The 14,929-nt window shown below is 32.4% G+C and overlaps 1 protein-coding gene across 4 annotated transcripts in view; it reads right to left on the bottom strand.

The window, feature by feature from the left end:
- Nucleotides 1-1,065: 1,065 nt before the first annotated feature.
- cplx2 (complexin 2) overlaps nt 1,066-14,929 on the bottom strand; it is a 31,717-nt gene continuing 17,853 nt past the window's right edge. Inside the window, exons 1-4 of one of the 4 annotated variants that reach the window (XM_042738596.1) lie at nt 10,047-10,192; nt 9,227-9,385; nt 5,034-5,209; nt 1,066-2,742 (exon numbers count right to left, since the gene is read on the bottom strand). In XM_042738596.1, coding sequence (XP_042594530.1) covers nt 2,545-2,742; nt 5,034-5,209; nt 9,227-9,257 — 405 coding nt within the window. In that variant the 5' untranslated portion in view covers nt 9,258-9,385; nt 10,047-10,192 and the 3' untranslated portion in view covers nt 1,066-2,544. Of the gene's footprint in view, nt 2,743-5,033; nt 5,210-9,226; nt 9,386-10,046; nt 10,193-14,929 lie in introns of those variants that run through there. The other 3 variants (XM_042738599.1, XM_042738597.1, XM_042738598.1) reach the window with 3 other exon arrangements.

Raw genomic sequence — 14,929 nt, 5'->3', positions numbered from 1 at the left:
TATCGACATATTTTTACAGATGCATGACTACAAGATGATTATTTTTTCATTAATTATTGCAGTCTAACAATATGGCTTTGACTAGTGAAAAACCTCTTAGCACTACAAAAATGAAAAAGTCAATCTCATTCTTTCTTTATAGTTGAATTTAAAAAAACGTACTTGCGTACTGCTAAAATTAAAGTCTACTTGAGAGTAGCATGTGTTATTCTAAAGTATGTCATCCTGTTCTTACTAAGATTTTTTTTTTAACAAACTTTACAATCTTCAAAGCATTTTGATCACAGAACAACCAGCCTAATGGGTACGGACACATTCCTGTAGGCATATCATTTGCTAACAGAGTTTAAAAAGGGACACATTGATTGGAAAACATACAACTACTCACTTTTTGCAATGAAAACTTATCGCTGGGTTTATATTTCCCATCATGCAATACAATACCCATTTGGGCATTACTATACAAAATAAGTTTGCGTCTTTAGCCCAGGTTTCATATGTAAACATTTATACCTCCCCAAAATATGTGTCCAACATGTTTATCAAATGGCAGTGTTTACTAAATGCTTAACATAAAAAACATTAATAATTAAAGTAAATAAAAAAGCCTGAAGTTATCATATTTGTAACCCCACACCAGAAGTTGCCAGCAGTAAGAAGAATATTTTGGGCAGTATTTTTATAAATGATACATGTTGATATATTGTGTGTTCACAGCAGGAATGAATGTTGATGATCAGATGTGTGAATATAATGGTTCTCAAAATATTATTGTTGTAATAGATCATTTAACATGCTGTTTCTTGAACTGTCAGTGCTGTACTAACATGTATAATTGCAGTTTATTCTCTCTTTGGTTTTTACTGTTGTGATTGAAGCTCACGCATTCTTAGTATTAATTTAGCATGCATTTTCATTGACTAATAATTCTTTTCTAAAACTATGGAAGCCCCTTTCCATAATTTCCAGGTAATTGCAATGTTTTATCTTTACATAACTATTCAAATAAGGCCGTTATTCATGGTTCATTTATTTTTTTTTTGCGGTGTTTTGTTTTTATTTTGTTTGCAATTTTGAGTTTATATCTCACAATTCTGACTTTTTTCCCTTGACAATTCTGAGATGAAAAGACATATTTGCAAAATATATACCCACAATTGCAAGGAAAAAATAATATTGAGATTAAAAAGTCACAATCACATTACTATTATTATTTTTATTTCATGCTGACCCTGAATTTTTTAGAATTCTGAAAAACTTGTTTTCTTGCAATACCAAGTTTACATCTTGCAATTCTGAATTGTGAGAAACAAAGTGTGAATTGTGAGATAAAAAGATGCAATTACCTTTTATATATTTTTTTTATTATTATTATTTTTAATGCATGGAGGAAACTTGCTTCAGTATAAAACAATGCCTGCACTTTATGCAATAATACTAAATTCATTATACTCTAGATGTAGGCTTGTTTTTTTTTTTTTTTTTTTTTATGCTTTTTAATGTTACAATTACCTAATTTTTTTTTTTTTTTTTTTTTTTTTTAAAGCGCATTACAAGTCAGGTCAGACCTTTACATAATATCCAGCTAAGGCAGGTTTTCTAACATTGCAGAACATCCCAAATATTTTTGTGAGCCATGTTTAAATAAAATTTTGACGTGAAACCTACAAATAACAAACATAAAACGATAATTTTTTCATTTTAGTATGAGACCACTTAATTTCTGATTGTCTTGTGTGTGTGAGTGATCTAACATCAGATGTGCATGCTTTGAAAATGATGAATTTGCTGTGAAACACTGACTGAATATGGTTTTGAGATCTTGAATAACTTTTAATTGTAAAATGATAATCAGAGACACTTACTGAACTTTTCCTGATCTTTTGCTGGCAAGCTAATGTGAATATTACTTGAGGTCATTTCAAGTTCTATTTCACACTAACAAAACTAGAGAAAGAATCAAAATAAATAAATAACAACACGTCACAGATAAATGAGAACTGCCAGGCTGTAAACCATTTGAGCATTCAGGTGGTCTAACGTGGCACATCTAAGACAGTATATCAGCATCTCCCATATTTAAATATGGCAGCGTATCATCAAATTCACTGATGGCAAATGTGATTCATCAGATGCAACTACTGAAAGCATACGGCTTTCACTGATAATTCTTCTGTGAAAGAAGGGGCAGTTATATCAAGCTACAGTTTTAAAATGCTCTGAGCCCACTGTGTTTTAAATAAATAAATCTAAGTAAGCATCATATTCCCAGTGCCAGAGCTCAGTATCAATGTGCTGTTATCGTGGGGCTGATCGTTGAGTACCTAAGGCAGCGTCAGAGACCCTGGTGATCAGTAAACAAACACAGAGATCTATAGAAAGTGTAAACAATTTGAACCTGAATGGCAGTGAAAAGACCAAACGTTGTCGGGTTATGATTTGTGTATCTATCCATTAAATTCCGTCAAGGCAGTGAAAAGCCTTTCACCTGTTTGGCAAAAATCCCCCCTCATCCACTTTCCTTGAGAAACAGCTTTGTGTCTGTTACTTTTTAAACATGTCCTGCAGAGGTCCAGGCAGGAATTTGAGAACGGTGTCCAGGATGCTCTCCTCGTCCTCGTCGTCATCCGCCCCGCAGCCTGCTGGGATGGCCTTTTTGGGGCGAGTCAAGGAGCCTTCGCACGCTTGTTCCATAGCCGCTTTCTCCTCTGCTTCCTTCTCTTCTTTCTTCTTTAGTCCATACTATATAAACATACATACAATATGAAGTTGTAATTAAACTAGGGCTGTCAAATGATTAATCACGATTAATCACATCCAAAATAAAAGTTTTGTTTACATAATATATGTGTGTATACTGTGTATATTTATTATGTATATATAAATACACACACATGCATGTATATATTTAAGAAGAATATGTTCTGTTTATATATATTAAATATATTTATAATAATATAAAATATAAGAATATAAATATATAAATGTATATACATGTAAATATTTTCTAAATATATAATTTATGTGTGTGTATTTATATATACATAATAAATATACCCTGTACACATACATATATTATGTAAACAAAACTTTTATTTTTGATGTGATTAATCGTGATTAATCATTTGACAGCCCTAAATTAAACATGAGAAGAAAAGGAGTAGTGGACTATTGAAAATGTTCTAATGATGCCATTTCTCATAGCTCTACTGAATTTTATTTTTGGATAAAATCAAATAAAATAAATAAAATGCTATGCTATATGATATATTGTATAATACTATTTGATCAAAAATACAGTTAAGTAATATTGTGAAATATTATTGCTGTTTAAATGAACTGTTTTCTATTTGAATATATTTTTTAAATGTAATTTATTCGAAGATTAATTTTCAGCATTATTACAGTGTCACATGACCCTCCAGAAATCATTAGAATATGCCGATTTGCTGCTCTAGAAGCACTTATTATCATCATCAATGTTGAAAACCGTTGAGCTGCTTCATATTTTTTGTAGAAAGCATGTAACATTTTTTTCAGGATTTCTGAATGAATCGAAAGTTCAAAAGCACAGCATTTATTTAAAATAGAAAACTTTTCGCAAACATCTTTATTGTCACTTTACCAAAATTACCAAGATTACTTTACTATATACCACAATAGAATTAAGTTGATATATAATATTCTATATAATGCAACTAACAGAAAAACAGATGATCAATTCCTGCTTTATTTTTGATCAAATAGTGATATAATCTTAGTTGCCCTATTTTGGGTTCATTTATGAACTTTAAGACCATTGCTGTGTTTTAAGACTGAAACTCCATATAAAAAAGCTATTTTGTATTGTACATTCATGATTTCTTCAGGCTATAAAGGCCAAACATTAAAACATTGATCTTGTAGTAGGATTTAGCTGTTGCCCTTATATATCATATTGGCCTTACAGGGATAGTCATCATTTATTCACCCTCACGTTTATAGGCGCTGATTTCATGTGCAAGAAAAACAAAGAAAAAAATCATGAGATATTCTCTATTAACTTTAACCAAACAAAAAATATGATGTTTTTTGGGATTTTTTATTGTTGGTTTTAGGTTCAGGTGGGTGTGGTTTTAGTTTTCCCAAACTGGGGTTCGTGAGGTGATGAAAAGCTAATAATGAATCATAATCATAAAATGTCAAATTAAACTAATTGTGTGGCCTTTCCATTTTCTGTGTAATTATAGTCACATGACTAGTGGCTGGCGTGTGATGTTTCATAAAATTGGAAGACTTTGGAAGAACAAATGTACAGAAGTGGTAGGATTTTTTAGGAAGGAAAATTTAAGAGAGAAAACAATACATTATGAGTAAGTATCAGTAGCTCATATCTAGGCAGTTTAAGGAGTTTGATATGTACGTTTTCTTTCATATTTATTGAGTCATTAATTGTACTTCTTATGTGGAACATGAAAGAAGATATTTTGAAGAATGTTGGTAACCAAATTGTTTCAGTTCCCATTGACTTCCATTGTATTTTTTGTCCACACAATGGAAGTCGATGGGAACCGAAACGGTTTGGTTACCAAAAGTTCTCAAAATATCTTCTATTGTGTTTGGACTGACATGAGGGTGGATAAATAATAACAGAATTTCATTTTTGGGTGAACTATCACTTTAAATATGTGTCCAGATGTTCTCATGGTGCTTCTCATGATCCTGTAATGACTTTATACTTCTGGCTTACACAAACGCTACTTTCCTCTCTTAAGAAGGAGCTGTTCAATTAGCAGTAATTAGCTGTCATTAAGACCTCATTAAAGACATTTCATTAAAGTGTAATGGAGATTTTGATTTGATGTGTTATTCCCACACACATATTAATCATTGAATCCTGTCATCAAGGTATAATAGCTTCATCCTGCTTTAGTTTGAAATTGATTAGCAATTAGCAAACGCTGCCATGTTTATCAATTCAGTCAAACGTCCTGTCTCTAGTCTAATCAGCGGTCACAGGGAGCTGAAGTGGAGGGGAAATGTGGAAAGCGTACCTTATCTCGAATGGCCTGTCTGACCTTTTCCCTCTCGGCCTCCATACGAGCATGTTTGGCCTTTCGCTCCTCTTCTTGTTGTCTGAGCGCCTCCTGCCTCTCTTCCTCCTTCTTCTGGGCATCAGGGTCCTTCTCTTCCTCTCCACCTAACATCTTCCCCATGTCTTTGGTGGCCCCTGTGCAATAAAGAGCAAAGACATCATAAGTAGTTTTCAATGACATATACTGAAATATTAGTCACACTATCATTCAAAAGTCTGAGCTCAGATTTTCTTTTCTTTTCATAATGTTACAGAAGATTTCTATTTCTTTCTTTCTTTCTTTCTTTCTTTCTTTCTTCTTATTTTTTTTTTTACATTTTCTGTTCATGAAAGAATCCTGAAAACACTTGGAAAACAGTCATCTTAAATTGTAAAATAAATATGTACATTTTTTAAAATGAGTTTTTTTTTTTTTGTCCTGTTTCAGAGAAGCATATACACAAATTAATGTCTAAAAGTCCATATTTTTCAAAGGTTACTTTGATAGTTTTTTTTTTCCATTATTCTTTCATGAACAGAAAATTCATAAATAAATAAATAAATAACTACATAAAATATAAAAATATATTTAAAGCAGCCTGGCTGAATAAATGTATTAATTTCTTTAAAAAACAATCAAACAAACAATAAAGTAAGTTTAACTTTAATAAAATAGAGAAAGAAATATATGCCAATCAGGTAAGACAAATACTAATATATTTAGATATCTATTATCATGCTATTTCTTACAATATTTACCTTCTCAAGTACAGTATACGTTGTTTAAAGGATGTTGAGTCAAAAACAAGACAAAAATACTAATTAAGAACATGTTTTGCAGCATTCTTAGGTGAAATTTTCTTTTTTTTCTTTTTTAAATAAATGCTGTGCACTTTGTACTTTGTATACATCAAAGGATCCAGAAAAAAATATATCAAGGTTAAAAACAAAAATATTAAGTAGTTTAACTGTTTTCAATATTGAAAACTTTGCCGTCACGGAAAGAAATTACATTTTATAATATATTCAAATAGAACACAGTCATTTTTTGCAATTTGACTATTTTTACTGGATTTTTAGATGATACAAATACAACCTTAGTGAACGTAAGAGGCTTCTTTTAAAAGCACCATACTTTGAATGCTACTGTAATTCTATATTTAAATCACAAATTTCAAAGAGAGACTGATCACGTTTTGCACTGCGCGACCTCCTTATATGATGATATACTGAAGCCAAAATGAAGAAAGGCAAACAGAGCCAGCAGAATGATGCATGTGCCACTCCTCTCTCTGCCATCTGTTTCATTGGTGCAGCTCTACCTATCACGCTGTGTATTCTACATCATGTTTTGGTTTCAGCAAACATTATGGGTAGTGCAGCAATAAATGCTCTTAAGAAATGGCTGTGTTTGCAACTACCTCGAAGGAACACTCTAACCATAAAACGCAAAAACCAGTTGTGTTGAGAATCATACAGACTGATGTGAACGGTCTCAGCAAGATTTGATGGCAAATGCTGTACTATTGCTGTAAGTCATTAATCATTTGCATAATGGCTGTGCACAACGTGTCTCTACAAGCAACTGTACACTCATTCATTATTAATGGCAGTCATTTATAATGTATGAGAGTGCATTTGAAATCCAGCATCATTTTCTTCACATGTGTTTAATTGCTTCTGTATGACACTCCGGACACTGAAGAGGAAAGGAGTGGCGAAGTACACTTGTGGCCTTTAAAGTGGCCTTTAACTGTCTGTCTGTGTGTGTGTGTGTCTGTCTGTGTGTGTGTGTGTCTGTGTGTGTGTGTGTGTCGAGGACAGCTTGAGCTGGCATAACAGAGCTCATATCATGTCAAGCTGCAGGTTTCCCATGGTCCACAAGGACTGTATAAAGTCTTTTTGTTTCTGTTGCCTCAGGTTATTCAAAGCCCACCAAACCAAAGCTTCTGGATCGATAATTAACAACCTGCAAAAAGTATTTTTGTTCTTTTTTCTAGCACAATAAAAAAATTGTCTAAAATTATAAGATATTAAGGATATTACATCCTTTAAATATATTATAGTCTGTATATATGAAAGATATATAAAATATATCTTAATGAAAAACCTATATAAAAGAAAAATTTAGAGTAATTTAATATCTTTTCACTTATTTTTTTACCCTCTGGCATTTTTTTACAAACTGAAATAATGGAGGTTTTTTTTTTTTTTTCACCAATAAGAAAAAACAACTAATTTGAGTAATTTAATATTATCTTTTGCTTTTATATATTTATCCTTTATTTTTCAGGATGTTAATATGTATTTACTGAAAAATACAGATTAGATTTTTTGCTGTATTTATTGTTATCATTTACTTTATTTATTTTTTTATTTTTTACAAACTACATTAATTAAGGTTTAATTTTTTTATTTTTTTTTAAGAAGCAATTTGTCAATAAAAAATACCTAGTTTAAGTGATATAATATTCTAATATAATCTAATATATATCACACCATTGGTTGAGCTGCTGGTGTCAGGCCAGTCAGGATGTTCAAACACTAAATAAAAATACCAACAACAACAAAAAAAAAAACCTAACAAAAAATAGACTTTAACTTTAAGCTGTAAACATTCTTCAGATTAATTGTTCTAAAAACACAATGCAACTGCCGTTCCTGAGAGCTTAAAGTAAGAGGCCACTGAATGTAGTCCTGTTGTCTGTTTAAAGCCACACAGAGGATGGTTAGCATAACAAAAGAGCTACATCCCTCTATCAGATACTTCATGGCTTTACATCAAAGCACTTGGCAGGAACAGCAGTGATGGTTATGGATGGAAGAGCAAATATGGGTTCTGCCTAACGATGGCACAGCGGCCGAGCTGTATTCCAGTATCTCTGGAAACAGCCTAATACTTAATGATACGTGAATTATCAGAGCTCAGGAAATTAGCATATTAATTAAATTCTTTTATAACAGTAAAGTAGTAGTAGTAGTAGTAGTTAAATAGGTCACTTGTTTTTTTTTATAACACAAGCACTGCTAGTGTTTCATACAGTCTCTAAAACATCTTGAATAAAATATCTTACACAAAGAGAAAGGAATCTGAGAATGATTAATAAGGCATGGCATTAGAGCTGGTACACCGTTGTCACTTGCAAAATCAAAATGAAGGAGCCGTGGGTGGAAACTTACAGATTAAGGGGCGGTAATATTATAATGAGATCCCTTTGTGCCGTCACTAGGGGAGCCAAATCAGACGCGGTCGACACTTGCAGAAAAAGGCTTACCAAAACAAAGTTACTGGGTTAATCTTTTTCAGATTTCCTTGGTTGGTAGATGCACCGGGGACCTTATAATAGCACTTAAAACCTCAAAAGTCAGATTTTCATGATATGTCACTTTTAAAAGCAGAGTTTTTTCTTTTGGCATATTTCATTTTCAGATATTCATAAAAACAAAATGGCATTAAAATTTTGAGAAGATGATCAAAAATACTGGCGGCTTTTGATAGAGTTAATAAGCAGGGCTGTTCTGAAGCACATTTTTTATTACATTTTATTGCCGTTTTCTGTTTTCCATCTTTCTTTAATAAAGGTCTTTCACACTGACAGACAACAAACATAAAGGTTGTTTTTTTACAGGCTGTTGAACGCCGACTCTTCTCTGTGGGATCTTGAAGAAATTCTATATGCTTCTGAATAATTTGCAAGGGTTGAGAAAATCAGGCAAGGGAAAGTCTGTTTAATAATGGATGATTTTTGTGAGTAAATCATGCTCCATTACCTCAGAGCTACGAAGCAGGATTTAAGCCATGCTAGTTTATAAGATCTATGCTCCAAACAAAAGGGAGAAAAAATTACATTTGATAAAGATTTTTAGAAGTTGGGATCAAATTCAGGTCACATATCAATGCTTTATATATATATATATATTAAGAAGTGCCACACCACACATTTCTTTCATTTTTCTATAAAATTATAAATATATTTTAATAAAATCCATAATAGTATCTTAATGATACTAAAATAGCACTAACCAAATAAATACTACATACAGAATCAATACAATCTAAATTGGCCTTGACCAAACTGACATTAGAATTGAGACTAATTCACATACGGTACATCTTTGTAGAAATATCTGTTATGCAAAATGCCTTTTAATGGTTGATAACATGACACTTACCGCCCAGTGCTTGCTTCATCACAAAATCCATGATGCACTCAGATATGTGATCCTCTTCCAGCTAAAGAGAAAATTGCATTTATACCAGCTGTGATCCTGATTCTGTCGGTCCACCACAGTGTGTCAGTCTCCTGTGTCCTGATGAATCCTTCACACCTACTGGGAAAACAGGGACGTAAATCAGAATTATTGACAGTTCAGTTAGATAATACTGATCAGTACAGTGTCAAAACAACCTGCTCCATCACATCTGTGAGCATCTGAGCTGAAATTTAACAACAATCCTATACCCCCCCAAAACAGTAATATTTGCACATAAATGCACATTAGTGTTATTCTGAGCTTCTAGACGAATCCCACACAGTGGGTGCTTAAAACAAATTCACAATCATTTCTGAAAACTCAAGAAAGACCAAGCAATTATTGCTTACGGGAACACATTGAACATTTCCAGCTATACCGTGACATTAAGAGAAAATGTCAAAACATTTATTGTGGAGTCCTCTGAACCTCTATAAAAGCTTTTATAAACACAAGAGATGGTTTGGCCATGACACGTTTGAGACATAATACATGCACAAAATCTGTCAACTTTACAAAGCTGCCAAGAGCTTCATTGAGACTTTGGATAGTGAAAACTCCCAATTCACACAACAAAAAACAAGTCAGATCACTACATGGCAGCCAAACACCTCTAAAGAGACAAGACACAAGACTAAAGAACAGCAGGTAGATTAATAAAAGAAACATTAAACAAACTGGAATTATGTGTTTGTAACTAGTTCCTATTATGAATTTACTTAAGTCTGCTTCCACTTACCAGCCTACTGCCTTGCAATTTGTTCTTCTTGAAGGATTCCTAACTGAATGTTTAAGAAAACGTCATGCTCGAATAGCTGGAACATGACAAACACTCAGTGCGTCCTGATAATGCACCTCTCTCTCTCTCTCTCTCTCTCTCTCTCTCCCTCTCTCTCTCTCTCGCTCCAGTAGCTTCATTCATACTCGCCCACACTCCTCCCCCTCATCTTTCCATCTCCCTTCAGTAAAATTAAGTTTCTTTTGCTAAATTTAAAGGACAGATTACCCCAATTACTGCATGTTTCGGTTTGCCTGAAGTATACAATAGCTTTTCAAACAATTCTTTACTTTTATACATATTTTCATGTATTCTCACTATAGTAATATTACTGTATATAAACGTACACTTCTGTTTCTATATATATATATATATATAATTCTTTACTTTTATACATATATATATATATATATATATATATATATATATATATTTGTATAAAAATCAAAGATGTATAGGGCTGGAAATAGGGGGGCAGTTTGCAAATGTGAAATTGAATTTATACAACAGTTTTATACTTCTTTGATTTTATACAAAAGTTAATATTAAGTGACATATTTTAGGAACACTGTTGTCTGACTGTGCTTTATTTCATCAATGAAAGTAGTTCCAAACAAAACCACAGCTGTGATTTTGAAGTTTATAAATCTAAATTTGTTTGCACAAAACATGACATACATTTAATAAAGTTAGAAAAATGGCATTAAAAAAAGTTTAAGGAGTCAAATATGGCCGTATAATGGGAAGGTTCATTTCTGTCATTGATCAGATTGATTGTGTTCCTAATTTTGTAAGAATGCAATGTTACCTTTTAAAAACTAATTGCAAACGTTTTTGCTAAGTGTAAAGTATTAAATATAATCTACAAATCATGCAATACTGTACCACTAAATAAGAAATAAGGGCTTAGCTAATCAGGCCAATTAGCAACAATTACTAATCATTCAAATTTTTTTCTTAATATACAAGAAGGTTAAGAGAAAATATGAAATAAGTTGTTAATAAATGTTATTACCACCATTGTGTGTGTGTGTGTATGTATATATATATATATATATATATATATATATTATATATTATATTATATATATATATATATATATATACATACACACACACACATACAGTAGTCAACATTTGAAGTGGATCAAAAAAGTTAATCAAAGCTGTCCTAAGAGGTATATATATATATTACCATACTGTTTGCTCTAAATCTAGGTCTATAGATAAAGAGAAAACAGCATGTCACAAAAATCTAAACCTTCTGTAAATTCATCCCCTTTAAAGCAGAAACATGAAAAATATTGATTATTACTACTTCAATGTGGCTTTACCAATGTATTTTGTAATAAGCAAATACTAAAATTAAAATAACTTTTTTGCACAAATGCACCAATAAATAAATACATAAATAAATAATAAATAAAATCAGTAGATTGTGAGAAAAATGTTAAGAAAAATATTTTCATATTTTACGTGAAGAAAAAAATATGTCTTCAAATTGTCATCAATTCCTGGTTGTTATGCACGTTTTTATTTGTTTTAATATACATAATAAAAAAAATACATTAATTTAAAATATTAAAACCAGAAAAACAGACCTAAATATTTTATACTAACAGGCACATCCTGTGTGCACAGTAGATGATTTGAAATGCAATAATTATGAAATGTATAGTTTAAAATTTTGAAATGTGTTATTCTACTACTTTATTTTATCTACTACAGTATTTTATATAAAATTTCTCTTCATCATCAATTTGTCAGATCAGAAAATCAGATAAACTAACCAAATAAAAACTGATCATAGTTCTTAGAAAAAGAAACCCTAAGTATTATGGGTAAAAAAAGGAATATTTGTGCTCATTGCAGACCAACTGTTATGACATGTTTTGTAGTAGGCAGTGAAATTATGCTGCTTTAAAGCAGATGATTGAGAGCAAAACAGTATGGAATGATAAAATTACATATATGTATCCTCTTTAAAAGCTCCACCATACAATAGGTATTATTATTACTAAACCTGTTTTGCCAAGTTACACTGAAAAAAAAAAAATATATATAAAAAAATAAAATAAATTAAAGGTAAGTGGTTGCAAATAAATTATTTTAGCTACATTTAAAAAGAATGTTGAAAGTTAGTCAACTAAATTTATTTATTTAAATGTAGCTAAAATAAATTGATTGCAACCACTTATTTTTTTTTTAGTAAATTCAATTAATCTTTTTTTTCAGTCTGGTTCCTTAAGTTTAAAAAAACTTTTTAGGCATGAAGGCACAAAAAAATCAGTAGATTGTAAGAAAAATTTTAAGAAAAGTATTCAAGCTAAAAACAAAAATTCTAAATCAAGAATTCTTAGAATCAGAGTTCTAATTTTAAATCGAACTAGTCATCCTGACCCATCTCAGTGGCTGACCTTCTTTTCTCAAGTCAAAATAGGGCTGTGCTAACACCCGCCAGGTCTGATTAGCATTACACAAAGCGTCCTCTGCGACCTTGAGGTTGAGTTTGTGGGCCATTTATCAGTTCAATTCAACCTGCCTACAAAAACCTCTACCACATCAACACACAGCACTGATGTACTGTAGCTGAGTCTTGCCAGTGTTTCATACATAAATGCTTCCATTAAACTGTCTTCAGAGTGTTTTCATTTGAGTAATGACTTGAGAGACTGAAAAAAGATGTGGTGCAATAACCATTTGCTTTGAATGATTTGCATTATCAAACATTGCTTTGCATCTAATTATAAATCTTTTTCTGTCATCTCCGATGAAACCACATTCCATCCAGCTCAAGCATCCATTCTGGTGAAATGTAAATTATATGATAATCTGACACCCGAATGTGGAGATTTATAAAAACAAAACAGCAAAAGGATATATGTCATCTGAAATCTCACAGTGCACTACAATGGTGGGAAGACGTCAAGGAGAAGCGACGTTCTGACTGATTGGTGCATCTAATCCATCTTTGAGCTTCTACAATTATATAATGGGATTAGAAAGAAAGCCTCAAGGTTACAATTTTTGCCAAATGAAAGCATAAACTGAAACTCAAAATCAGGGTTGCCAAGTCTGCATAACAAAACCAGCCTATTCATGGCCGAAACTAGACCAATCACGCTCCGGGGGAAATGGCTATCAAATTTGCTTCAAAGTCGCATTCCAAGGGGACAGACAACTTAAAAAAAAAAAAAACACCAACCCATGGCAGCAGTATAGAAGTAGTCTAATGTTGCAGCAAACACATGGACTTGGCAACAATGTCTTTTATTATAAAACTCCTTTAGATCTTAAAGCACACAAGATTGCACATAGTATGGTTGTATAGTTTAACACTAAAGATAAGGAAGAAAAGCAGAGACCATATACTTTCTGAGCTATTACTGGATCCTTATGTAAGCGCTACAAGATCACCGCAAGGCATTTGATTTCATAAACAGAAAAGCAGTGATGTATGGCACAATGTGATGTTGTGATAATGTGACAATTAATTTGAGATGCTTACCGCACTGAATACTGTGATAGATTTTTGAAATCAGAGGTCTCAGGAAAACAACATAGCTGCTTAAAGCATGGATGGAGCTAACTGAGACTTTGCCCAACCAGGCATGAAATTATTAATCTTCCTATTAAAGGCTTTAACATTTACACAATTATGCAACACGATAAGGCATGAATAGAAACATGGTTTTTCCACATGCACAGGAAACCACTCTGAAGTCTTTGGTAAAAACTTACAGAGACTTTTTATGGGTTTTTGTATGCACTTTAGTACAAAAACCAGCAATAATAAGCCTATAAATTAGAAAAGCAATTATGAGAAACCCATCTCACATGCCTCGTGAGAAAACACTTCACCCAGATCACAGCAAAGTAGTTAAGTGAGATATTTTTTCCTACATTTCTTATCTGAGCAATTGATTTGCATGGACAGCTTGTTGCATAAAGTAAATAACTGTGAATTTATCTGGTGGTAGATTGTTCACTTCAGGCATGCATCTCATGGCAGTGGACTCATGACTTCAGTGAAGATTAGTTCTCCATGATTCTCTCCACATGCTTTCTTATCTTCTTACTGATCCTTTCAAGAACAGCCATTTAGAAGTGATACACATGGTCCCTGTTTGCATCCATTAAGCCTATTGGAAGCTACCTTCAGCCACAGCTTAATGAGTCAGGTAAAAGACGCCTGGGGCCAGTTCAAATCAATAGATACGGACAAGGAAAGATTCCTGACTTTCCCCACAATCCTAGAGCTTTCAGCTTCAAGGCAACTACACGACTTTAAAACACATTAAAACTCTAAAACCTTTCTGACCAGCAGTTTTTTAAAGAAGCCTTGAAAGCAAAAGGGAGAGAACATAGCATCAGAAACTTAAGGAAATATCAGCATCTTCAGTAATTTTCAGCATCATTTCTTCTTCCTTCACAGATTGTATCACTCTGCTTCTCTGTGTTTGTTCATTCCAGAAAGCCCAAAGTATAGCTACTTTTTGTTTGCATGCCATAATTTTCATAACTCTACACACCATTTGCAGATTTATTTGCAATCTGTAAAACATGGGCTACTAGTGATGATAATTTTTTCAAGTAAATCAAGTAATCTCCTTATACCTGGTGGTGGTTTTTTTTTTCACTGACTCTTTCAGCAGGTTACATTGTTATGTCAGTAGGTGGCGACAAGTGGGTGTCTTAATGAGTGATTCATTAAATCATTCATCCAATTAATTCATTCAAGAACACACTTATTTATTCAAGAACGAAACAAATGAGTAAATCATTAAATCATCATTCTCAAACACTGAATCAAAGTTCTGAATCGAACAATGATTGATTCAGGA

This window comes from Cyprinus carpio, chromosome B14 (assembly GCF_018340385.1).
Source record: "Cyprinus carpio isolate SPL01 chromosome B14, ASM1834038v1, whole genome shotgun sequence".
NCBI classification, from domain to species: Eukaryota; Metazoa; Chordata; class Actinopteri; order Cypriniformes; family Cyprinidae; genus Cyprinus; species Cyprinus carpio.
The sequence above is the reverse complement of the archived record's forward strand: the minus strand, read 5'-3'. Positions and strand labels throughout refer to the sequence as shown.